This window comes from Loxodonta africana, chromosome 4, assembly GCF_030014295.1.
Source record: "Loxodonta africana isolate mLoxAfr1 chromosome 4, mLoxAfr1.hap2, whole genome shotgun sequence".
NCBI classification, from domain to species: Eukaryota; Metazoa; Chordata; class Mammalia; order Proboscidea; family Elephantidae; genus Loxodonta; species Loxodonta africana.
Genome location: NC_087345.1, coordinates 155,042,078 through 155,070,013, shown reverse-complemented (window position 1 = coordinate 155,070,013; position 27,936 = coordinate 155,042,078). Strand labels below are relative to the sequence as shown.

General features: G+C 37.2%; 1 protein-coding gene across 1 annotated transcript; it reads right to left on the bottom strand.

Moving 5' to 3' along the window:
* Positions 1-74: 74 nt before the first annotated feature.
* Positions 75-27,936, bottom strand: SUV39H2 (SUV39H2 histone lysine methyltransferase). The gene is made up of 5 exons (XM_023548899.2): positions 27,870-27,936; positions 9,424-10,095; positions 7,489-7,635; positions 5,885-6,014; positions 75-4,632 (listed from the first exon to the last, which is right to left on the bottom strand). Exons 2-5 carry the CDS (start codon positions 10,090-10,092, stop codon positions 4,526-4,528), a joined length of 1,053 nt encoding a protein of 350 aa, XP_023404667.1. The 5' UTR covers positions 10,093-10,095; positions 27,870-27,936; the 3' UTR covers positions 75-4,525.

The following is a 27,936-nucleotide window of genomic DNA, read 5'->3' as shown; positions in this document are numbered from 1 at the left end:
ACAAGTCAGGCATTCAGAAGAACCAGTGCCGAGAGCACCCAGGAAGCCAGCCCTCATTTCTCCCAGTGGGAGTGTTCCATTCACAAATGTTAGAAGCAGGACAAATGAGGCCTGATGACAGCCCTTGTCCATTTACATCTGGGGATGCCTCTTTCGGGGGGGTGGGGGTGGGAAAAATTAGACAGTGAGACTTAGGCTTCAAGGTTTGGCTACAAAATTGACTTACACTAGAGGAAGAATGAGGGGGAGTAACTGACGTGTTTAATACGGCATGGGGGAGGTCGAGGAGCCTGGTTCATCTCATTTCTGACCGATCTTAGAGGAATAAATTACTCAGTAGTTTTATTAACACATACAACAGCAGAGACTGGTGCGAAAATAAGGAACCTGGGGGCAAAGGAATTTAAGAAAAAATACAAGGAGGGTTTTTTTTTTCTCCTCACTGTCCTAACCTCATCATTAAAGGAACGCTGACTCCTCTTTTCTAGGCAGCTGCTGATGTGAGCTTACTGTGTAATGAAATACTTTCTTTTTTTAATATGTGGCAATACAGACTCAGTATGATTGGGGCAGGACTATAGTTATTTCCACTCCATTTTACCCATTTCCCCTTAGAGTTATTACATAAATTCAAAGTGAATAAAAAAATCACTGCAACAAGTAGGGATTGGAGGTAACTGGTTTAGTATCTAGCCATTACAGAGTCCCAGAGACTTTTCATTTTTTATTTATGGCTCTACAAATTAGTTATACTTCATTATCATAAATCATTTAATCAAATATAACTATCTATTTGCATACATTTACTGACACTTAAGATTTAGTCTCAGTATAGCTTATGATTCAAAGTGTTTTTTCACTTTGCTGTTCAAAAAATACCTGTAATCATTCTTTTGAATATATTCTTAGTATTTTATAATCACACTACTAATTTTACATACTGCCACATTTTCACTGTTTTATATGAGTCTGGCATATGATAATAGGCATATAATGAATGCTGGCTGAAATTAAGGGCTAACACCAGAATAGACTTTGACCAACAAACATGTATTGATCACCAGAGATTTTAAAGTAATGTTTCATATTACAGAGTAATAATAGATGTGCTTTTTTTGTGACTGTTCTTTTGTACATCAACTGTACATCAACTCACTTCATCCTCACAACAATCCTTTGAGGTAATTACATTTGTTATGCCCATTTTATAGATGAGGAGATTAAGGCACAGAGAGATACACAGCTAGTAAGGAGTAAAACCAGGATTCAAACAGGCAATTTGGCTCCATACTCTATGCTCTTACCTGGTGCCGTCGAGTCGATTCCGACTCATAGTGACCCTATAGGACAGAGCAGAACTGCCCCATGGAGATTCCAAGGATCCGCCTGGCGGATTCAAACTGCCAACCCTTTGGTTGGCAGCCGTAGCACTTAACCACTACGCCACCAGGGTTTCCCCATGCTCTTAACCACTATGCAATAATGCCTCTCAATACAAGCATAAAAACGGACAAGATATAAATTATAGTAGCTACTCAATTTTTCAAGAACTGTAAAGTATAAAAGGAAAAGTGAAGAAACCCAATGACTAGCACATTTGCCTCAGAGAGGAGTCGCAGGACTTAAGATGTTTAATAGTAGAAATTGACTTTTAAAAATCTTGGCTGAAGTTGAAGATTAAATATTTTAAAAATAGTCACCCTGTTATTAGCTTCTGTCAAGTAACCCAGCAAACCTCCAATGACGGTCAAGTGGTAGCTGCACATGAAGTGCATTCACTGGGAATCGAACCCAGGTCTCCTGCACGGAAGGCGAGAATTGTACCACTGAACCACCACTGCCTACTAGCTGGATCATCTTGGGCATAGTAATGCCACTTAACTGGCCTAAGTCTGTTTCTTTAGGTATAATATAGGGACGATCGCACCAACCTATAAAGGGCCTAAGGCTTGTTCAGTGAATGTTAGCTCTGAATTCTAGAATTCCTTTGCATATGCAAGGCAGTACTTAGTAACTATACATTTAAGTACCTGGTGACTAATGACACTGTAAAAAATTCAGAAATATTCATCCACATTATACTAACGAAATGTAAAATTCTGTACTTTAATATTCAAATGCACAAACCATGACAACAATAAGCTTTCTTGAAAGTAACATTTACAGGACTTGCATACAAGCCTTTGGTTAATCTCATCAGCAGGTAGTCCGGAATACATCAGTATTTTTCTGTCCTTTTTTGTAGCCTTACTAGAAAACAACAGTAAAATATTCAGAAACAAATCTAACACATAAATAGAACATCAGATGCGAAACTGAATTTATTTTGCTAAGGAGAAACTGTTCAGCTATAAGAAAAATAAGTGCAGTCTATATTTTGCCATGTATGGGAAAAAACCCTGAGATTACCAACTGTGTTTCACAATCCCTTTATATAGATACTGAAAACAGTATTGATACAACTTGTACAACGGATTAATTTACATTTTAAACTTGATCTAAATATCACCCTTGAATATTTGCTTTATATTTGAGAGAACAAATTCTAACAACTTCAGGAAACTAAAGAAGATAAATGTTGACTTAAAAAGTTAAAGCTTAGTTTGTTACTTTACTGTGTAAATTCAGCTCTTTAATAACATAAGGGTAACAAAGGTACTTAGAATCTCAAAGGCCCATTAAATTTCTATTAACAAGGACAAGACAAAACTACAGGTTTACTGCAAACAGCCTTTTTTCCTTTGCCTTCCAGTTTCACATTTTTTAACACAGAAAAATTAGACACGATCAAATAACTTGACAGTAGAACACTGACTTTTTAAAAAGGATGTTAAGATTACATCTCTCAATCTGTGAGAATCATAATTTGAAGCGTGGCAACTGGCAGCAACCTGTAAATCTGCGACCCTTTCTCAGCACCGACACGACATCACTAATTTTTCATGAAGAAAACATAATGGCATTAAAAAATCCATTTGCCTTAAGACATTCTGTACATTTTGGTTAGTGGGTATACTGAGGTACCAAATATGTCAATTCAGTCTGTATTATGAGAACAAAATCGTGATGGAATATAATGAATAAAAGTATGGTTTCTCCCAAAAAAGGATTAAGGATTGAGAAGATATCTGAAGTGCTACATTCTTGAGGTCAGTTCAATTTTACCCAAGCTTATTTAAGCCACTAAAGCTTAGGGGAATGAGCTTAGGTAAAACTTAATTAGCAATACTGAAAGCTAAATTTACTTGTTGCATTTATCTTCTTACTGGATACCACAATTAGGAATCCCAGAGTCAGAAAGAGATGAAAACATAATTCTTCCTGATTGAGGCTTTATGAGGCAGAAAAAATAAAATAAAAACCTAATATATTGCATTTCAATTTTTATAGTTCAACTAATAAATGGTCTCATAATTCAGGCCCACAAAAAGCTACTTTTGGCCAACTCACGTTAGCTCTGTTACATCTAAAAAATTCATGTATAAAACAAGTTACCAGTTCAAAATATAGATTACTTTTCAAGAAGAGTCTGTAGGAAATAAAAAAATTAAATTTTGTGGAAAGGAAATATTAAAACTGCCTGAAATACAGGAGACGTAATGTTAACGTATTTCGTGAAACACTATCGCTAGGTATGGCTGTTCCCATGGGTATCTTGTTTTACTGTTTAGACCAGGCGTACTCAATACTCAACATGGATATCCTAATTCACGTTTTAAGAGGTGTCCTCAAAATGCTCCATTCCTCTAACTAGCGCTCCACAACACCCACCTGGTCCCACTGCTTCATCCTTTCGAAAAGGCATAATGGCTAGGTATTCGGGACTTTTAGAGAAGGCTTTCTGGAGATTTTTCATCTACAGGGTAAAAAAATCTTTAAGCACTACTGGATCAGACACATAACCCTCCATAAAGGCAAAGATTGCTTCAAAATAGGAAATCAAGCTATACATTTTTTTACATTTAATTTTATGCCTTTACTTTTTTATATCATTCAGATGCCAATGTTTTAGTGAAAAAAGTAGAAAATAGAGTATAAAATTTGGTACCACCTAGTTATCTCAAATACAAGCACGGTAGGCATTAAGTAGGTAAATAGGAATGACAATTTAACAACAAAAGTAGAACTTGTATATTTGTCTAAATTGAATTAGCCATTTTTCCAAGGTATATGGCAAACTGAGTATTTGATTTTAGCAACTGCTACATTATCAGTTTAATACTTTTCATACACTGAAGGAGGCATTTCTCTATTCACAGACTTAAGTATGTGTATCTTGAGCTGTAAACAGCTTTCCTTCCATGCTTGGCACCCAACCACTAAATATGTACACTTTAGTCTATGTGGCCCTGTGTCCCTCTCTTCAGAAGCCTCAGCAATGCCTTTGGCTATGTTTTGAAATATGAGTTATAAATTAACATAGGCATAATCGTGATAATATGAAAAAATATTCCCAAATACTTGGTCTTTAAAATGTTAACATTTAGAAAAAACAAAACTATCATCAGTTCTATTTTCTGAATATTCAGTTGAGGTAACCCCGGCAAGTCACAGCTCCACATTTGCACACAGTTCTGATCCTCTTTTTGGCTGGGCTATGGTCCACAGAATCTGAAGATATATCTCCGGAACCTGAATACACAGAAAAAGAAATACAGGCAAAAGAGAGTCAAGATAACTTAGAATGAATTTCAAATTTTCAATTAGTTTTAAAGTAGCTAGAACGGGTGCTTATGTATTCAAGATCACTAGGGTTAAGTTAACTCCTAAAGAAATGTAATTTTCCTTTGTATATATAATAAGGAGCCCTGGTGGCTCGGCTGCGAACCAAAAGATTGGCGGTTTGAACCCACCCAGCGGCTCAGAGGGAGAAAGGCCTGCTGATCTGCTCCTATAAAGATTACAGCCTAGAAAACCCAATGGGGCAGTTCTACTCTGTCATATGGGGTCGCTATGAGTCAAAAAATGGACTCCACAACACCTAACAACAATATATGAATAAATGTGAATGTACAGAAACAAATTATGAAATTTTCCTGAGGAGATAATAAACCAAAAAAAAAAAAAAAATCCATTGTCATCGAGTCTATTCTGACTCATAGCACACTAGAGGACAGAGCAGAACTGCCCCATAGGGTTTCCAAGGAGCAGCTGGTGGATTCGAACTGCTGACCTTCTGGTTAGCAGCTGAGCTTTTAACCACTATGCCACCAGGACTCTGAAGGGAAAATAATGTGAACTAATAAAAGGTAAAGTGTATCCTTTGGGCCCATGTTTGTAAGAATGGATTTCTGAATGATGAAACTTACTGGGAAAATCCAGTATGCAATTATTCATTTTATATATTACTTAAAGAGTACATAATGTGAAGTCAAAAAGTAGTATGTAAAGGGGGATCATTCTTAGAAAAACAAAGGGAGGAAACATTCATACTGTCACAATAAAGGAAACAGAATTAAATGTTCTATTTAAAAGCCAGGGTCAGTAGGAAGGAATTATATTCATGTGATTTAAATCACATTTTTGATCTTTTGAATACGTATCTCTTAGTTAATATTCAGAAATGCAGGCTTCTCATTTTTTAAATATAAATAGCATGGTATTGAGTAATGATGTTATAATAAATAAGCTTCCAAAGGGAAGTTCTGAAAAAAGTCAAGAAGCACCATGATGAGGAAGAGAGAACATTACTCAGTCCAAGGCCGGGCAGACCTGGATCCTAGCTTTAGCCTGCCACGTTAGCTTTGTGTCCTTGAGTAACAAAACAAACTTTTAGCCTTAATTTTTTTCAACTTTAGGACTAGTTTAGTCCAGGTGATCTAAAGTCTCTTCCTTTTCTACAAATTAGATTCTTCATACTGAAATTATACTTGAAAAGCCATACCTTTCATTTGATAATCAAAAGTCAGCTCTTCTCCAGCATTTATGGTTCTTGTGGAAAATAATGCAATTCGAGGAAAACGAGTATCGAGGTTATCAATGAAAACATTGAACACTTGAAGATTTGGGTCACACTAAAAAGGAACATTATAAACCATTTAAGGAAAAATAATGCAAACGAGTTCTACAAGCCACAGAAAATCTTTAATTTCCCAGAATAATAGTTTTTTAAGTTCTGCTGGAAACTAAGTTGCTTACTGTTTAGAGGTCTTTGAGGTATTCACATTTAAAAATACCGTTTTTACTCAGGGAAAATCTCAGGCTTACTTAAAAGTAGAGAAAATATAATAAATCTCCATGTATCCACGATGTAGCTTTAACAATGATTAACATTTAGCCAATCCTGTTTCATCTAGGCCCAACTTTTTATTCTGGAGAATGTTAATGCAAATTCCAGGTAACACATCATTTTACCTGTAAATATTTCAGTAAGGCATATGCTAGAACTAGAATAATTGGATTTAAAACACCAAATGAACCAAAGAGCTCAAATTTCAGATTAAGCATGAAGTTTCAGTGCTTAAACTTTTATCTGGCATTGTCTGATATCTTTATTACTCTACACTAAATTATGGAATATGCAAGAAGAAAGATCCAGTAAATCAAACTAAGAAATCAAAACAACTAGTTCAAGTGATTTTGACTAGAGTACATCGATTTTTGGAGAATCTTGAATTTATCATTAGGAAAAAAATTTCTGAAAATTTTAAGTAAATGAGAAAACTAATAAGGGATTGAGAAAATCTCCGACACTTAAATACTAATCATAAACAAGCTTCTTGGTATGAAATCCATCAAAAGTTCAACAGGATCTACTTCCTTACTACAGTCGCTATATAGCTTACTCCCAGACACATTTTCCTTATTATCTGTAAAATAAAGACTGTGTGAACCTCACAAGTCTAATGTTATGCTATATACCTAGTACTTAGTAGGTACCCAATAACTATTAACTTCCTTTATTTTTGGAAATAGTTTTTATAGGGTATAAGATTTGAGTGTTAAGATTCTGGAGTTAAGATTCCAACTGTATTCTAAGTTTTTTTCAAACATGAATTAAAAATTAAGGAAGAATACCAATTTATAAGTTAGAAAAATACCACTGAATACTTTAATACAAATTCTTAAATATAAAAATGTTAACATGTTTACATTTTAAGAGTTGAACATCCTAAAATGTAGCTCTGTTACCTTGTTTAAGATAGTTGTGATTCTTAAATTTTTTACCTTTAAACACTTCTGCTCATTAATTTCCTCCTCTGATATGAGAATACCTACCTTATAAAGTTGATGGAAGGTTTAAATGAAGTCACATATGTAAAGAGTCTTGCAAAATGCATGGTATTTGGAAGGCATCTCAGTATTTATTTTTCTAATACAGCGATAATACCATGACTTAAAAGAAGAGCCCCTCATGTTACTTTGGAAATGTGAAGCACTTTTAAAGGGTACAGTTTAATGATGATTATTCTTGATACTATAGAAAAATAATTCAAAACAATATTAAAATGGATTTTAGTTTTGTTTATACTTTTAAGTATTTCTTACACTGTGATTCACAAAATGAGATATATTTCCATATCGAGCCGCATCCACTGTGAACTCATCAGATTCATAGTCTAGATCAAAGAGATACGTGATTCCTTTGTTGTCATATAACTGGCCCCGTCTTTCAGCTTCTTCACTTGTGATTACCTAAAAGAAAAAAACTACAGATATTATGTACTATGGCTAAACTGAAGAAATACTCATCTGTAAATCTGCAAAGCAATGGAAAACCAAGGAACTTGAAAAACAATTTGCCAAGGCTTATTAATGTATTAATGCCTATGAATGTTTAAAAAGTAAAAAATTCAAGTGTCATCAACATTCATACAAACTATTCTTGATGAGCTAGATGGAAAGAGGTGGGGACAATGAATGGAGGAGAAATGACGGTGCAAAAATGTTATGACTTTTTAAACAGGATTTGAGACAACCCAACATTAAACAAGCTAAGACACTGCACTACTTTCACTGTAGTTTATTAGGATGTTCAAAAAGCTACACAACTATAGCTCTCTACAGGATGTAACTAAATGCAAATGACTAAATTTATACGTGTATGTTCTAAATATGCTCTAAAAGTATATATTTTTCTATAACAACTTTGTGTGTAGTTACAAATGGAAATGTGTTACAAACACAAGAAAGAAGGTATGTTAATTTGCAGTCAACTGTATGGAAAGTTCAATTTTGCAGGATAGGTTGTTTTCATGCAATTCTATAGCTCAAAACCATCATCTGTAGTTCTGCTCTTAAGAACACAGCTTTGCTACATGCTCAGCTTAAGAAACCAAAAATGTCTACAGTGATTCATAGTGTCAACCAAATTTGGCTGCTGTATTAATTAAGCCAAAAAGGAACAATTTGACTGTACAAGATACAGTATCCTGAATAGCAATTAACTATAATCTGCCACTTTCTAAAAATATTAGTATCAAAGATCTAATTTCAGAATTCTAAGATGAATACTGATTATAATTAGAGGCAAACCAATTCCAAATAACTAAAAGCCAATCAGATTTAACAAATCCAGATATGCACTCACACTTTTATTTTTCTAGTCACAGCTTAATCCACCTTACAGTTTGAGGCAGAATGTGTGGGAGTAAACAACACTGATTTTGGACCCTTGGTTTTGAATCCTGACTCTTCTTTATTACTGTGTGAGATTGGGCAAGTTGCCCAACTTCTCTGTGCCTCAGTTTCCTTATCTATAATAATGGAGATAATAGTACTACCTCACAGAGTTGTTGAGAAGATTAATGAGTTAATATATAAAGTGCTTGAACTAGTAACACATAGGAAATACTATCATATACATATATTTATACAAGCATATTCATATATAAGTTTTACCCATATAAAAATAAATTTGCTAGTATTTGGAAGGCAATTTAGAGACCACCCTTCATGGTTCAAAGTATCTGAGCTATTGGACAGAGTTTGGGTTTTCTTACGAATGGCAATAAACGCTTTTATGTCTATTATACAATACTTGCTTATGAACCATTGGTCTACAGTATCTTTCATGTTGATACAAAATAGAGTTTTGCCAACTACAATTAACTGTATTTGGTGAAATGGATGGAGTAAATCACAACCTAAAAATTTCAAAGTGAGCATGTGTTTAGATCTGATTGTCTTAAGACTTCTTGTAAAAACAGTGGTTCCATTTTAAAATATACAAATGTAAGTTTCAATGACTATGAATGGGCATTTGTTAAAAGGTGACTATATCCATTTCATTTGTCATTCTGTATTTTTCGTTCATATACAAGTTTATATTTTTAACTGTCCCAGTGAAACTCTTCTCCCAAACCTGAACATGAATTTCCACATATCTGCAAATACTATCAGTATGTACCAAACATTTATGTTGCTGAGGTAAAAAGGTAACTTCTCAAAAATGTAAATCATATGCACACAATTTGAACATACCTCTCCAACATATTCCATGACAAAACTCATTCTTTTAATCTTCACAAGTGTTTTTACACCCCAGCCACAGCCATTGCTAGTTCGAAAGATGCAAAGAGAATATTGTGTGCCTTTTTGTACAACCCTATTGGGACAATCAGGTCCACATTGACACCTTGAGTTGCATTCATAGATGGGGGTGCCAGGTGGGATTCTGATTTGCTGGTTTTTATTATAAGCCAAAAGAACTCCAGCTTCCGCAGGACAACACTTCTCAAAGAAGCAATCTGTGCATGAACAGCCAAAGGTAACTTCATTTACTAAACTGATTCCAGGAGCTGGTTTGTATTCGTTAATGTAGTAAAAGTCCAAAGGCGGGCCCTCTAAGTCAACAGTATTTTCAACGAATATCATTCCTTTATAATTCTTTCTTCTGTTGAGTTCATCTTGCCATCTTTGCAGAGCTATCCTTTGTTTAGCCTTCTTTACAATGTATTCAGCAATGGCAGGTTTCAAAGCTTTATTATTGTCTTTAAGAGTTATTGCTTTGCTTTTCTTTACCTGAGATAAAAAATTATGCTTGTCATTAGAGAATTGCTGAAGTAGTAATGGGCACTTGAGATTTTGCAAAGGTTCCCAAGTATTTGTAGAATCTGGCCATCCTTTCCATTTTACAAGATAATATTCCATGTCCTTAAAATATAAAAGAAAACGCAAATCAGATTATGATAGTCCCAATTATTTAAGAGACTTAAATATTTTAAGAACTAAGGTCATTTATTATCATTTTTCTTAATACAGTTCAAAATATGTAAAGAGTCACAGCTTTCTAATAGATTAAGTACAAATCATAAAAATAAAACTATTTTCCTTATATTAAATATGTACAGAATTTAGATGTGACATAACAGGATTGACAAGAGGCTAGAGAGTCTTATCTGGGGAAATAAAGACACTGTAATTTATGACTATTTTACTAAACAGTGATTACGTTAAACAGAAAAGTATTTATTTTGATCATGGAAATCGGTGGTCCCAAGGCTAACAATTCATGACCGAGGTTAGTGGCTTACTTAGCCAGGTAGAGATGTAGGTATTCTCTAAGGTCTATAAGGTAATATTATATACTGGATATGAGGGAAGCTGTATTTCTTAACATCATGGGTGCACATTCCCTAGGTGCTCTAGAGGTGTCCTGTCCAATACAGCTGTTGCTAGCCACACGTGGCTACTGAGCACCTGAAATATGGGTGACTAAAATGTGCTTTAAGTATAACACCAAATTTCAAAGACTCAGTACAAAACAAAAGCCTGTACAGTATCTCTAATGTTTTAAAAATGTTTGACATGAAAACGTTAAGAATGAGTTTGGTCATGGAATAGGTTAGAGAGGTATGTTCAACTTAACACATAACACACATAGCACTGAAATGATAATATTTCGGATATACTAGATTAAATATATTATTCCAAGTAATTTCACTTGTTTCTTTTCACTTTAAGGTAGTTATTAGAAAATTTAAAATTACGTATGTAGCTCACATTATAATTCCATTGGACTGTCCTAGAGAATGTATACTACCTAAGTTGTACTCACCCAAGATTGGGTTAGGCAGCAGGCACTCAATCTACCAAAGATCAAATCTTTTGGTTTATCCCTCAGGCTGCTGTTGGCCACCATGGTACCTGGAATCTTGTCTTTCCACCCAGTGACTTGACTACTTTTCTCTTGATGAAGGTAATTAAAGTAGGTGTAATAGAAAATTCTGAGGCAAAGTCTCTCAATTTAATAAACTTTTTGTCCTCTGGACTAGTAACTAAGATATATCTATATAACTATATACCCTGGGGTAAAATAAGGCCACAAAATGCCTTCTGATGTCTCAAAGTGATTAAACTACATTCTATAGTTTTTAGTTATTTTAACTCAAAAACTTAACAAAAATAATGATAAAAACTTATTAATTGGGATACATTTGCTTTTCTCTGAAAATTTAATAAAGTTGTTATTATAGAGTAGCGATGCTTGTGGCAACATTTTAACATTTATAAAAGCATCTCAAATGATCTGGAAGGTCTAGGACACATGGTATTTGAAACACTGCTGAGGAGCACTGTGAGGCAGCTATGCTAAAGCAAGGTCACTTCTAGTGAGTGGCCTTATTTTATCCTCCACTATCTGCATCTTCATGTTTTACTACATTACTCAGCAAGCAGAAGCTCTTGTGAATTAAAAGAACTCTGCTCCTCTGTGAAAATAGGTTTTCTCTGTTAAAAAAATTTTAATTTAACTATTTTTAAAAATTACTTAAATCATGGTATGAGAATATACACAAAAACTTTACTTTCGTGGAAATATATATTGTGATTACAAAAAAACCCCAAAAACCTAGACATACATTTAAGTATTTTTCAAATTGAGGGGTCACTAAGGTCTAAGGATTTATCCCTTCTGAATGTCAGGTAATTACTACAATTAGGGGGGTGTTGTTAGTAGACAGCTGCACACCAATAACGAGAGCCAATTAGCAATATCTAACTTACGTTTCTAAAAGTTTAAATCTTCTGATGCCTGAATAAAGCAATGCAACCCTGGTCCTCTGTGTTTTTCTGTTACAGTTTTCCCTACTGTAGTCCTGGGTTATGCCAAAAGTTGCCGGCAAACAATGAAACAAACAGAAATATTGCGTGTAATGACCATCCAGCAAAACTACAAATCATCCCACCATTGAAGTTTACCATATTAATTTAGTAAGATTTTTCTTCCAAAAATAATTTATTGTATTCTTTAACCTTGGATGAGTCACTTGCATTTTTAGTGACTATGTTTTGTATGTTAATCACATTAATACAAACTTAATTTATGGAAGACACTGTAAAGATGCTTACAAAACATGAATGCTTTTGGCAAAAAATATATGGAAATACTAGTAGCATTTTACTTCTACTCTAGACTTCTGTATTTTATTTTATAAGTAACTTTTACTTTTAACATCTAAAAACAGTATTTTCATTTTGAAAAATAAGCTAACTTTACATGGAAAAATAACTTTGACTCAGGAAATAAGTTCAATTAATTTGACATCCAAATCCCAAATAAAGGCCAGGAAGTTCTTAAGTCTCATGCACTGTATCACTAGCTTATTTTGATAAATAATCAACTCTTGATTACCTATAGCAATGGAGTACAGTGGTAAAAATGATCCTAAATCACTGCTATCTATGTAATTTGGAATGTGTCATACGAATTTTTTTTTAAAGACATTTTCTCACACTATGTTTGACTTAGGTTAAATTCATTCAAATGTTTTAGCACCTACAATAAGTATATGAAAGTTCCACCACTAGGGGGTGTGATGAATTACAATTAGCCTTTAGGAGTTAAAATCTCATTGGAAAAAGAAGGCAATAATGTGTCAAGTAAGAAGAAATGCAAGGCAATACAATTTAAAATGCCAAAACAAATAAGACAACAAATACCACTAGAGTATAAAGAAAGAGAAAAATCAATATAGGCCTGACAATTAGAAAAGGACAAAGGAAGTATAACAAACTACACAGGGAAAGACTGATACAATTTGTTGGGTAGGATATATGGCAGGCAGGATGAAAAACATACGCAGAACCTTGAACCTAAGATTTCATGAAGTACTGCAGAGCCCTGGTGGCGCAGTGGTCAAGAGCTTGGCTGATAACCAAAAGGTCGGCAGTTCAAATCCACCAGCCGCTCCTTGGAAACCCTAGGGGTGGTTCTACTTTGTCCTACAGGGTCACTGTGAGTAGGAATCGACTTGACAGCAAGGAGTTTGAGGGTTTTTTAGGTGTATCCAGAAAACAAAGGAGTCCTGCTGATGCATTGGTTAAGGGTTCCACTGCTAACTGAAAGGCCACTGGAATTCACCAGCTGCTCCATGGGAGAAGATGTAGCAATCTGCCTTCCTAAAGATCACAGCCTTGAAACCTAGAGGGCAGTTCTAGCCTGTCCTATAGGGTCACTATGAGTCTGACCTAATGGCAACGGGTTTTTGCTTTTATCCAGAAACAGTGAGGAGATGGATTTGACTAGCTGTGAAGTTCAGAATGTTGAAATGAGAATACAACAAATGGAAAGGCAAGAGCAAATTTTAGACAGTCTTGGGGTATTCTGAACTTTATTCTAAGCCAGCAGTTCTTACAAGTCCTAGAAACCATAGTGTTTCTGTGGGAAGCTTCATTAAATACAAATACATTTAACTACAACTTGTTAATCAGGGACAATTTTATAAATCTTCTAATGGTCCTACCAATGAATTCTTCAGTTCTCATCTCACTTGACTTCCTGTAGCAACAGGCACTGCTGCCCCTACTTAGCTTCAGTATCATGATTCTCTCTTCATTCTTGTTCCTTTTCTACCTCCTTTTTTGAGATTGCTTTCCTGGCTTATCATTTAAATAATCCAGATAATTGGGGCTCTGTCCTTGGCCTTTTTCACACTAAACAGTGTTTATCTCTTTTGAGAACCTGATGAGAGCTATGAACTTCCTAAAAAAAGTCACATATATAATATTTTGGTAATTTCAGGATATTCTGGATTCCAGGTTAGGAATTTCAGGTCTAAATGCCCTCTCTGGGCAACCTCATTACTGATGACTCCAAGAATGTTATCTGTAGCCCCATATATCCAATAGCAACTGGATGTCCACATGGATGCCCAACAGGTTCTCAAAGCATTCTACCACACAATTTACCACTGTCTTCCCAAACTGATGCTTTCTATAATGTCATCATGGTGAACAGTACCCCTGTCTACCTAGACATACAAGCCAAAAACCGGGAAGTCAATTTTGATCGCTTCTTCTCCTCAATTCAATCCATCATTACGTTTCTTTAGATACTTCTTCCTGTCCATCACTATTATTACAGTTTTAATTACTTCAGGCCCTCAATTCTTGCCTAAATTATTACATTAATTTCCCAACTGGTCTTCCTGCCTCGAGACTGACAACATTCAAATTTATCCTTTAAAGTGTAGAGTTTTCTTACAGAAATAAAAAACCCACAGAATCATTCATTGTTAGTCTCTTGCTTATAAGCTGTTAATGCCTCCCGACTGCCTGCAGAATAAAGTTCAAACTTATTACAACAAAAAAGGCCATTCCTGATTCGGTCTCTGCTATTTCTCTGGCTCAGTCTCCCATTTCACCCCTATTCATGCTACCATCTAACCATACTTCACTGCTGCTAATACTTGAACACACCAAGCCTTCTTCTCATACCTTTCTGTTGCTTTGTTCACAAAGTTTTCTCCACTTAGAAAGGCCTCCTCCACTTGCCTCATGAACACTTTATTTCAGTTTCATCTTTTTATGTGTAGAAAACCTACTCATTAAAAAAAAAAAAAACTCAGTTGAAATGTCATCTCTTCTATGAAGTCTTTCCTGTCTCTCTTGCCCAAGAAGTGATCACTGCCAACCGCCCGTGTGCCCACATCTACTCTAAACTATAAGCCACCTGTGGGGAAGAATGAAACTTTATTCTTTGTATTCCTAGAACCCAGCACATTTGCCTAACATATCTTAGGTCTTGACTAAATGTTTCCGAATACATAACAAAAAAACATGGCTACTACATGTATGCAATGTAAAAATCACAACAGTAACTTAAATACAAGCTGTTTAAACTTAACCTGGAGACAGCAGTTCATGTCTTCTCATTAATATTTGTTTTGTCATCTACTAAATGCACACTGCCAACTAAACAGTAGCAAGCACCAAAACTTTATAACCAGGACCAAAAAAAAAAAAAAATTCTATCTTTCCATTAGCTTTTTTTTCCTGCGAATTTTGAAATAATTTTCATTACTCAATATTAGCAAAATAGCCTGAATCTGGTTATGAGAATATAGTGTTCCATGGATGGATAGTTTGAGAACTACTACGGTCAATGAAAAGTCACTGGATTTTCATGCCAGCAAATGACAGAGTAAAAATTGTATGACCTAGGTTAGAGACCCAGCACTGACGCAAATTAATCCCACAACATTGGAAGTGTCACTTCCTCAACGCTGTTTTCCTGATCTCTAAAATTTGGGTTTTAGTCTAATGATTACCATGTTATTTTAGTTCTTAAAAAACCACTCTAGGAATATCAATTTATTGTTAGTATGTGGAACATTCTTTTAGTTTCTGCCACGCAGTATAGTGGTGTTCTAGAGACACAAAATTACCTGGACACTAAAAAGTCAAAGCTCTGAGTAATATTTACTACGTTGCTTGGCTTACTAAGGGAGAAGCCCCACCAATGTACATAGGTGTTCCTGTTCTTTACTGCTGAGCTAAGTATGTTAATAAAGAGTACCCACACCTTTTGTTAGCGATGACATGGTAAGAACACAGCTGCCGAAAAAAAATCACATAGCACTGTGACTAGGAACTATTACAATTTTTATGTCCTTGAAGTTCACCTGGACCCCTGATACTAACAATCCTTTGTTCCACCAGTTCCATTCCCAAGTTGGCTATTTCAGATCTCCTCCACTTTCCTCAAGGCCCATATCCACTATCTCCCTATTATTTTCAAGTAGTATATGACTTTTGCTCCTAATGAAAAGAGCAAATAGAAACTACCAGGCATAACTTCCCGTGATTACACTGACATGTAACTAAGAGAAGGAAGATACAGAGACAACAGAAGAGAGGTACTGCCTCCACCCTTCCGCTCCCTGTATCTTCAGTGTCTCCCTCTCTATTGCTTTTCACAAGCATTAACCATCCTCCTTTTTTTAAAAGCAAAATTATACTAAGCCTTTTTTGAAATATTAAATGCTGGGGTATATGCAAAGAATCTCTAGAAGATGATAAATCGCCAAGAGTGAGAAAATCAGGAAACTGGGCCACAGTGGTAGGAGACTTCTTACACATTACATGTCTTTTTATATTTAATTTTTAAAAATCACATACATTTATTACCTACTCAAATTTTAACATAAAAAATTTAAAATTATTAACACCCTTATCCCCTACATAGCCTTCCTCTTTCCTTCTCTTCAAAGTTGGAATTCCTGGAAGAGTTGTTCATACTACTCAACTCTTTCTCACCTCTAATTTATTCAATCCATTCTGCTTGGCTTATTCTATGCATACCAGAAAAACTGCCCTAAGGGCATCAAGCACTCGTCCATTAACAAACCCAATAGATTCCTTACAGCTCTTCTTTGATCCACTGTTCACTACTCTCTGTTGTTGTTGACATTATCTCTTCCTCAGGCTCCCATGATTTTACTTTTGTGGTTTTCTTCCTACCTTTCTTACTACTTTGTCTCAGTCTGTTCGACAGTTCTTCCTGAGTACCCCTTACTACCCTACCCCTCAAAGCTCATCCCCAGTCATTGTTCTTCTCTTCTCATTTTCTTCCTTGTACTACTGCAACAGCCTCCCAACTGCTGTGTCCACTCTTTCACCATCAATCCATTCACATACAACAACCAGACTAATGTTTTCAATACATACATCTTATCATATTACTCCTCTGCTTAAAACTACTAAGTGTTCCCTGTTAACGCCTAAGATACAGTCCAAAATCCTTTTTCCTGGTCTATAAGGAGTTGTACTTTCTGGATCCTGCTCATTCTTCCAGCCTCATCTCATACCAGCTTGCCCACTGTCGTGAATTGAATTGTGTCCCCCAAAAATGTTTCAACTTGGCTAGTGCATGATTCCCAGTAGGGTGTGACTGTCCACTACTTTGTCCTATGATGTGATTTTCCTATGCGTCGTAAATCCTACCTCTATGATGTTAATAAGGTGGGATTAGAGGCAGTTAAGTTAATAAGGCAGGACTCAATCTACAAGATTAGGTTGTGTCTTAAGTTGATCTCTTTTGAGACATAAAAGAGAGCAGAGAGCAGAGAGACATGGGGACGTTATACCACTAAGAATGAAGAACAGGAGTGCACGTCCTTTGGACCCAGGGTCCCTGCACTGACAAGCTCTTAGATCAGGGGAAGACTGATGACAAAGGCCTTCCCCCAGAGCTGACAGAAAAAGCCTTCCCCTGAAGCTGGCAGCCTGAATTTGGATTTCTAGCCTCCTAGGCTGTGAGAGAATAAATTTTTCTTTGTTAAAGCTATCCACTTGTGGTATTTCTGTTACAGCACTACTAGATAACCAAGACACTCGCTATGTTCCACATACTAATCTCCTTTCTGTACCCTGAAGAAGTCAGCCTCTCTTCTGCTTCAAGGTCCCCCCCTCCACCTTTATTTTTTCCTTTAGTGCTAACTATAAACATGAGCTCCTCAGGAATAGCTGCCCAGTTACCCCAGGATAAGGTAGATCCTTCTGTTATACCAGCACTTACTTCAAATATACTTAAATACTTAGTATAATTATATTTAAGGTACTTCTATGCTCCCTAAAAGATAAACTCCATATCAACACCATACTCTTGTGCCATTCACTGCTGAGATCCCTAGTGCCTGGTGTTTTTAGGTGCCGTCAAGTTGGTTCTCACTCACAGCGACCCTCTGTACAACAGAAGAACACTGTCCAGTTCTTCGCCATCCTCACGATCTTATGCTTGAGCCCATTGTTGCAGCCACTGTGTCAATCCATCGCATTGAGGGTCTTCCTCTTTTTCACTGACCAGTCTACTTTACCAAGCAAGACGTCCTTTTCCAGAGATTGATTGGTTTCTCCTGATAACATGTCCAAAGTATGTGAGACAATGTCTCATCATCTAAGGAACATTCTGGCTGAACTTCTTCCAAGATAGATTTGTTTGTTCTTCCAGCGGTCCACAGTATATTCAATATTCTTTGCCAACACCATAATTCAAAGGCATCAATTCTTCGTTCTTCCTTATTCATTGTCCAGTTTTCACATGCATATGATGCAACTGAAAATACAATGGCTTAGGTCAGGCGCACCTGAGTCTTCAAGGTGACAGCTTTGCTTTTCAACACTTTAAAGAGTCCTTTGCAGCAGATTTGCCCAATGCCATGAGTCTTTTGATTTCTTGACTGCTGCTTCCATGGGTGTTGATTGTGGATCCAAGTAAAATGAAATCCTTGACAAATTCAATCTTTTCCCCGTTTATCATGATGTTGTTTATCAGTCCAGTTGTGAGGATTTTTGTTTTCCTTATGTTGAGGTGTAATCCATACTGAAGGCTGTGGTCTTTCATCTTCATCAGTAAGGGCTTCAAGTCCTCTTCATTTTCAGCAAGCAAGGTTGCGTCATCTGCATAACGAAGGTTGTTAAAGAGTCTTCCCTCCAATCCTGATGCCCCGTTCTTCTTCATATAGTCCAGCTTCTTGGTTTATTTGCTCACCATACAGATTGAATAGGTATGGTGAAAGGATACAACCCTGACACACACCTTTCCTGACTTTAAACCAATCAGTATCCCCTTGTTCTTTCCGAACAACTGCCTCTTGATCTATGTACAGGTTTCTTATGAGCATAATTGAGTGTTCTGGAATTCCCATTCTCAGCAAAGCTTTATTCCATCCATGTCATTAAGGCTGACTCTACTTTGAGGATGCCTTCCAACCTGGGGCGGGGGGGGGGGCGCTCATCTTCTGGCACTATATCAGACAATGTTCCGCTGCTATTCATAAGGTTTTCACTGGCTAATTCTTTTCAGAAGTAGACTGCCAGGTCCTGATTTAGTCTGGAAGCTCAGCTGAAACTTGTCCTCCATGGGTAACCCTGCCATTATCTGAATACTGCTGACATAGCTTCCAGCATCACACCAACACGCAAGCCCCATAGTACAACAAACTGACAGACACGTGGGCATGGCAAAATTTTACCTGTGTGTAATATTAATGATGTTGTTTGATTATTTCCACATTTGGTTGGGTTATTTTTGGAATGGACACACATATGGATCTCTCCCAGCTGGCTGGCCAGGTAGCTGTCTTCCAAATTCCTTGGCATAGACAAGTGAGCAGCTCCAATGCAGTATCTCTTTATTGAAGCAACTCAACTGGTATTTGCCAATGCCTTCAGTGCAGCTTGGACTTCTTCCTTTAGTACCACTGGTTCTTGATCATATGATACCTCCTGAAATGACTGAATATTGACCAATTATTTTTGGTACAGTGACTGTGTATTCCTTCCATTTTCTTTTGATGCTTCTTGTGTCATTCAGATTCTCCCTGTACAATCCTTCAATACTGCAACTCAAGGCTTGAATTTTTTCTTCAGTTCTTTCACCTTGAGAAATGCTGAGTGCGTTCTTCCCTTTTGGTTTTCTATCTCCAGGTCTCTGCACATTTCATTATAATACTTCTCTCTGTCTTCTTGGGCTATCCTTTGAAATCTTCTCTTCAGCTCTTTCCATGTCTTCCTTTAAGTAGCTTTAGCTACTCAACGTTCAGAGTCTCTTCTGACATCCACTTTGGTCTTTTCTTTCTTTCCTGTCTTTTTAACGACATCGTGCTTTGTTCATGTATGTTCTTGATGTCATTCCGCAACTTGTCTGGTCTTTGGTCATTAATGTTCAATGTGTCAAATCTATTCTTGAGATGGTCTCTAAATTCAGGTGGGATATACTCAAGCTTGTATTTTGGCTCTCGTGGACTTGTCCTAATTTTCTTCAGCTTCAACTTGACTTGCACACGAGCAATTGATGGTCTGTTCCACAATCAGCCCCTGGCCTTGTTCTGACTGATGATATTGAGCATCTCTATAGTCTCTTCCACAGCTGTAGTTAATTTGATTCCTGCATATTCCAGCTGGCAAGGTCCATGTGCATAGTGGCCATTTATGTTGCTGAAAAAAGGCATTTGCAATGAAGAAGTCATTGGTCCTGCAAAATTCTATCATGTAATCTCTGGTGTTGTTTCTATCATCAAGGCCTTATTTTCCAAAAAATGATCCTTCTTTGTTTCCAACTTTCTCGTTCCAATCACCAGTAATTATCAATGCATCTTGACTGCATGTTTGATCAATTTCAAACTGCATAAATTGGTAAAAATCTCCAATATCGTCACCTTTGGCATTAGTGGTTACGTAAATTTGAGTAACAGTCATTTTAACTGTTCTTCCTTGCAGGTTTATGGATATTATCCTATCACTGACAGCACTGTACTTCAGGGTAGATCTTGAAATATTCTTTTTGACAATGAATGTGACACCATTCCTCTTCAATTTGTCATTCCTGGCACTGCAGACCATATTCAAAATGGCCAATACCAGTCCACTTCAGCTCACTAATGCCTAGGATACCGATCTTTATGCATTCCATTTCAGTTCTGACGACTTCCAATTTTCCTAGATTCTTATTTCATATATTCCATATTCTGATTAAAGGATGTTTGCAGCTGTTTCTTCTCATCTTGAATTGTGCCACATCAGCAAATGAAGGTCCTGAAAGCTTTACTCCATCCACGTCATTAAGGTTGACTCTGAGAAGGCATCTCTTTTGACTCATATTTTGAGTGCCTTAGAATCTGAGGTCTCATCTTCTGGCACTCTATTAGACAGTGTTCCACTGATATTCATAAGGTTTTTACTGGCCAATTTCTTCAGAAGTAGACTGCCAGGTCCTTCTTCCTAGCCTTCTTGGTCCGCAAGCTCTGCTGAAACCTGTCCATCACAGGTGACCCGGCTGGTATCTTAAATATTGATGGCATAGCTTCCAGCATCACAGCAATATGCAAGCCACCACAGTATGACAAACTGTCAGACGAGTGGTGGCCCCAGGCCTAGCACAGGGCAACTGTAGATGTCCAGTAAGTATCTGTTGACTTAATCATGAATAACTATATCCGCTGCCAGTGATTTAACCGCTGTCTTTTGCCAAGTATCTACGTTTCCAGTTAGATCTCATTCTTGATTTAGAGCCACATTTCCAACTATCTGGTGGTCACCTCACACTTAAAATGTACTCAACCTTCCTCTCCAAACTCAACCTAGGTCCTCTTCCTATATTCTTGGAACTTGGTGAACAGTATTGTCTATACCACTGCCCAAGTCACTACCTAACTGTTCCTAGCAGTGGCTCCCTCACTGCCTAATCCCTGTCACATCCCCTGACCATTAAACCACAAACCTGTAAATTTTACATCCTTAATTAAGAAACGTATCTACTTCCCTTCATCTCCTTGTTTCTACGTTAGGTCAGGCACCACAATTTCCTGCTCAGATTTAACTACAACGGCCTTTCAAAATGTGTGGTCAGGCACACATTAGTCCCCTGTGTGCCACCCCACTTTCCTCACTGTAGAAAGAACATTCTCTGAATTACAAGTTGGATTGTATCCCTCTTTAGAACCTTTCAAGTGACTTCCCATTGTACAAAAGCTAAAAGATCCTTCACTCACGTCTCATTCTTTCCCTACCACCCCGTTTTCTACGCTCATGTCGTACTGAATTACAATACTGGTCTTCTGAGACTCCAATTGGCTATCACCCCTTCTGGGAAGCCTCTTGTGACCTGGCCACAGATCTTTTAAGAATGTGTGTCACAGCACTTATTATACTATATTATACTTGTCAATCTTTCTCACTAGGCTGTGAGTTCCCTAAGGTGAGGGATAATTTTTACTAATCTGTGTATTTCCAGTGCCTAATGTAAAACTGGCACATAGAAGAAACTCAAATGTTTGCAAAATGAGTCCATAGGAAGAAGAAACAGAAGATATTAGTCTATAGTTTGCTGCTATAATCTAAGCATGAAGCAGTTAAGGTCTGGTCTAATAGTAATGGTGGAGACTGAAGAAATAACTGAAGCAAAAGACAATTCAATTCACTAACCACTAACTAAATACTTAACTATGTACTAGGGAGTGTAGTAAAACATAGTCCTGGCCTTCATGGTTGAAAATTTGGCAGAGAAGGTATGACACAAAAAGAACTATAAAATGTGACAAGTTCTAGAATGATGACAAGAATCACGCTATTACATAAGTCCTAAACATGAAGCGATAAATTTTGTTGGAGGCAGAGAAGGAAAAAAGGCTCTACAAGAGGTGGTAACCTTTGTGCTGAACCTGACAGACCAAGTAGAATTTTGCCAAACAGAAAAGGGAAGAAATAGTATTCCAAAGAGGGACTTGGTAAGAGAAGCAAAAGGACACAAAGGTGCAAGATGTGTGTTCAAGGAATTATAAGTTACGTTTATTTTTAAGTTATGCTCCTAATACTTAGAAGAGTGACTGGCTCATAGTAGGTACTCAGTAAATCTTACCTAAATCTACAAGTATTTCAACGTAGATATGAAGTAAGGTATGTGACAAGAGATGAGACTGGAAAGGTGGTTGCTGGCCAAATGATAAAGAACCTCATGCTAATGTGTTTCAGCTTAGACTGGTAAACAACAGGGACCCATCAAAGGTCTAAAGTAAAGCCCTACTGCAATCACACCTCTGTTTCAGAAACAATTCTAATGGCATTGTGGAATATGGTATTGAGACAGTGTCCTTTTAAGAGCAAATTGGAGGGGAGCCACACATGCAAAGGACAGGGTCATAAGATCTTGAAACATAAAAGAAAAAGGTTGAGAAAGAAAAAAGGAAAGCAAAAAAAAATTTTTTTAAAGGTGTAAGGGTGTCGAAGTAGTACTGGTTTATAAACAGTCTGTGTTAGGTAGGAGAAATGGGGGATATAAGTGAGTGAGCAAAGGAAGGTTATTTAATCCAAACCAAGAAACCAGTTGGCTTGATGGGAAAGATTAAAGCGAAACTAAACAGCAAAAATTATCCAAAACCAAACCACAACACTCAGAATTTCGTATGTGAAAGAATCATGGTACCTCCTTCACTGTAAACCCAGACCCCTAGGCAACTCTATGATACTGAGATAGGTATACACATATCATGTGGATGCTATGCATATTTTATTTCAAGAGTGACTAAGGGAGGGATTGGAGGTTTATAAAATCCTGAGCCGTCAGAGGGCTGAGTAGCCTGCATTACAAAGCACTCCCTCAGCTACATGAAACCAAGCTATGAATGAATCTGACTTGTTACACCTCTTAATATCTAAACCTGTTATTTCGATGATTAGAAAAAAAAAAAACCACTGCTGTCGAGTTGATTTTGACTCACAGCGACCTCATAGGATTTCCAAGGCTGTAAATCTCTACAGAAGCAAACTGCCACATCTTTTTCCCACGGAGCTGCCGGTGGTTTCAAACCACCGATCTTTCAGTTAGCCGTCCAGCACTTTAACCACTGCATCACTAAAAAAGGGGTAGATGATATCAACAACTAAAAATGGGAAGGTAAGGAAACTAGGAGACAACTGTAACACAGACAAGAGCCTACCACAAGAACGAACAGGAAAAGATTAACAGAAAGGTAGTAATAACACAATCTGAAAACCTATTACATTTAGAAGGTAGGAAGAAGGAGAGATCTTTAGATGTATGCAGTATTTAGCTTTGGTAACTGAGAATATTATGAGTCTGTTAACCAGGATAGAGAACACTACAGCAGAATGCAGATTTGGGAAGAAAATGGTGTAGTTTCTGGCACAATCTGGATACCTGTAGGACATTCAATTCGAAATGATGCCAAGGCCTCAGAAAGATTTGGGAGTCACGGGCCTTATAGATATAGGCAGAAACCATTGGGAAAGAAGTCATCTAAGAGCAACTACAAGGTGAGAAGAAGGCCAAGGATGGAGACTTGGAGAATATCTACATTTCAAAGGAAGGAGGAACAGGAAACAGTAAAGGAGATTCAGAATGAACAGTAAAAAAAGGAATAGAGAGGGGTAACAATAATGATGGTGAACACAGAGACAACCCAATTAAAAAAAGGGCAAAGGATCTGAATAGTCAGTTCTCCAAAGTCAATATACAAATGACCAATGAGCTCATGAAAAGATGCTCAAAATCATTAGCCATCAAGAAAATGCATATCAAAACCACAGTGAGATATCACCACACATCCACTAGAATGGCTGTATAGTATTTTTTCATAAATAACACACCCACACATATAATACACACAGTGCGCCTAGGAAAACAACGCGTGAGGGGGTCACATGGTGGGCCCCCCAAAAAACTGTAACTGGTTATTTATGTAAAAATATGGTAATCAAAGAGAGATAACATTAAGAGTCGTGGGCAAGTGGAGAAACCGAAATCCTCATACACTGCTGGTGGGGATATAAAATGGTGCAGCTCCTTTGGAAAACAATCTTTCAGTTCCTCAAATAATTAAACTTAGTTACTGTATGACCCAGCAATTCCTCTCCTAGGATCTACCAAAGATAAATGAAAACACACATTCACATATTTGTACATAAATATTCACAGCAGCATTATTTATAATAGCCCAAAACTGGAAACAACCCAAATTTCCATTAACTGATTACCGGATAAATTAATGTGGTATATCCATACAATGGAATATTATTTGGTAGTAATAAGGAATGAAGTACTGATACATGCTACAACACGGATGGGTCTTGAAAATATTATGCTAAATGAGAGAAGCTAGTCACAAAGGAATGTCCAGAACAGGCAAATCTATAGACAAAAAACAAATTAGTGGTTGCCTAGAGCTGCAGGGTAGCCGCAGGGTAGGGGGTGAGGGGGAGGAAGCTTGGTGGCTAAGGGGTGTGACGTTTCTTTTTGGGGTAATGAAAATGTTCTAAAATTGACTGTGGTATCTTTAATAGCTGCACAACTCTATGAGTACACTAAAACCTTTGAATTGTACACTTTAAATAGGTGAATTATATTTCAAAAAAAGCTGTTAAATAGCTTATAAAGAAAACGTTCTACATCTGACTGTGGTGAGTAACGTCTGGGGTCTTAAAAGCCGGTGAGCAGCCATCTAAGATACGTGTACTGGTCCAATCCTGTCCAGAGCAAAAAAGAATGAAGAAAACCGAAGACACAAGGGAAAGGTTAGTCCAAGGGACTAATGGACCACAAGTACCACAGCCTGCACCAGCCTGGGCCCAGAACAACTAGATGGTGCCCAGCTACAAGCACTGACTGCTCTTACAGGGATAACAGAGCGCGAGAAAAATATAGAACAAAATTCAAATTCACAAAAAAAGACCAGACTCACTGCTCTGACAGAGACCGGAGAAACCCAGACACCCCTTAACTCAGAACTGATGTCACTCCTGAAGTTCACCCTTTAGGCAAAGATTATACAGGCCTATAAAACAATAACACATGTGAGGAAGATGCTTCATAGTTCAATCATGTCTACGAGACTAAATGGGCACATCTGCTCGAAAGCAAAGACGAGAAGGCAAAGGGGACTGGAAAACTGGATGAACGGGAACGGGAAGCCCAGTGTGGATAAGGGGAGAATACTGACACATCGCAAACAGCATCACAAAACACTCTGTGTATTGTTGAATGAGAAACTAATTTGCTCTGTAAACTTTCACCTAAAGCACACACACACAAAAAAAAACAGTAAAATTAAAAAAAAAAAAAAAACTGTTAAAAAAGTTGGATGGGAAGTGAAGTAAAGGGAAATAGTTGCTTGAGCAGGAAGGCAGGGTCAAAGGAAGATTTTTTGAAGATTAAAAACCCAAACTCACTGCCATCGAGTAGATTCCGACTCACGGCAACCCTATGAAGGCTAGGGAGGATCTAAATATGTTTACCAATTTAGGTAAAACAGGGAAGATCTGAATATATTTATTGATGAGATAAACCAGTGAAAAAAAGGAGAGCGTGACAGAAAAAAGGACAACGATTAAGCAATTTTTTAGAGATGAATAGAACCCAGTGATGTAGTGGCTAAGAGCTCGTCTGCTAACCAAAGAGTTGGCAGTTTGAATCCACCAGCTGCTCCTTGGAAACCCTAGTGGGCATTTCTAATCTGTCCTACAGGGTTGCGATGAATCAGAATCGACTGGACCACAACGAGTTAGAGGAGATGAACAGGAGAGAAATAAAGGAAAAATGATAACACCTTTGAAAGTAAGAATGAGTGAAGATACAGATAACTGAAAGTGAAGGAAAGTTGAGAGATAAAACTTGAAGGATCCTATTGTTCCCTGAGGTGTAAGAAGTCTTCAGTTGAATCTGAGAGGCTCCAAACCAAACTAAATCCATTGCTATTGATTCGAGTCTGACTCCTAGAGATCTTACAGGATGGAGCAGAACTGCCCCATATGGTTTCCAAGGCTGTAAATCTTTATGGAAGCAGACTGCCACATCTTTCTCCAGTGGAGCAGCTGGTGGGTTCGAACCGTTGATCTTTTGGATAGCAGCTGAGCTCTTAACCACTGCACTACCAGGGCTCTCATAAGAGTCAGGGGTAGAATTAAGAGTAAATAAAAGTTGGGAAAAATCTTCCAAGAATGGAAAAGAAAACAATGGATAAATATAAAGCTTGTTAAGTAGAACTGAGCAGCCTGAGAATAGAAATCACCAGTTTTACTAGAGCCAGTATGTATGACTTTATGATCCTCTCAGCTAAGCTAGCCAGTCCAGAGCTTGTAAACTGAGATGGCAGATGACAGGGCTGTTCTGGGGTTTGAAGGTTGCTGAGAGTTCAGGTAAAATGCTTGATCCTAAGATCCCACTGAGTGGGAAAGGCAGGGATGCCAAAGGCAGATGGGCATTTCAAAGGAAGAATTGAAATCAGTGACTGATTCAATATGGAAGATGAAAGAGAAGAAAAATAAAGAAGTAAACAGGATTCCTGAGTTCATTTATCTGAAAGAACTGACGGATTAACGACCAAAAAGGGAGTTAGGCTACAGACAGATGAATTCCTCAAAAACGTTAACTGTAAGTTTTAGATCAAAAAAGGGTCCTAAAGAACAACCCTGTCCTTTTTAAGGGAATGAAGTGAGGCCTAGAGAAGTTAAATAATTTGCTAAAGTCACTAGGTATTAAACCAAGGCTAGAAATTACTTTGAACTCCAGACTATTCTATTACACCACAGAACTTCACTAATACCTGGAGTTTGACATGATGTCAGGAAATACAAATGGTGATGATTCTTGAGACTCCCCACACTAAAATTGGTTTGAAGTTCCAGGTTCACTTCAGGTGATAGTGGGGAATATGATCTAGGAACAAAATGAATGACAGGAGAAGCCAATCTAAGATAAAACATTTGCTCTGGTAATCCACATAGAGATAATCAAGAGTTGGATGTAGAATGATAAAAGCACCTTAAAATATTCTAATGCAAGAATATGTTATGCTTCAAAATCTTCTCAATGTTATCTGGCCATATAAAACCAAAAAAAAAAAAAAAAGAAAGAAAAAAGCCAAACCTGTTGCCATCAAGTCGATTCTGATTCAAAGGGACCCTACAGGACAGGGTAGAACTGCCCCAGAGTTTCTAAGGAGCAGCTGGTGGATTTGAACTGCTGAACTTTTGGTTACCAGCCGAGCTCTTAACCACTGCGCCACCATCATGGCTTATAATTTTAAACATTAAGAGCGTTGCTCATTTTAAGGTTCTTTTTATGTTACAGAAATATGAAATACGGAATTGAAGTCTGAGTAGGTCTCTTTTAAGGGGCTAGATATTTGCCTTACCTTTACTACCTTGTAGTCACACAAGTATTCCACCTCATAATTGTTTAGATTCCTTTTGGTGATTCCA

What these genes read in the sequence shown, in the direction of transcription:
- SUV39H2 (XM_023548899.2), bottom strand. Translation starts at nt 10,092, where the DNA reads ATGGAATATTATCTTGTAAAATGGAAAGGATGGCCAGATTCTACAAAT. An exon ending in CTCATTTTGTGAATCACAGT is followed by an intron (nt 6,015 to 7,488) that starts GTAAGAAATACT and finishes GTTCCTTTTTAG; the next exon opens with TGTGACCCAAATCTTCAAGT. An exon ending in TTTTGATTATCAAATGAAAG is followed by an intron (nt 4,633 to 5,884) that starts GTATGGCTTTTC and finishes CTGTGTATTCAG; the next exon opens with GTTCCGGAGATATATCTTCA.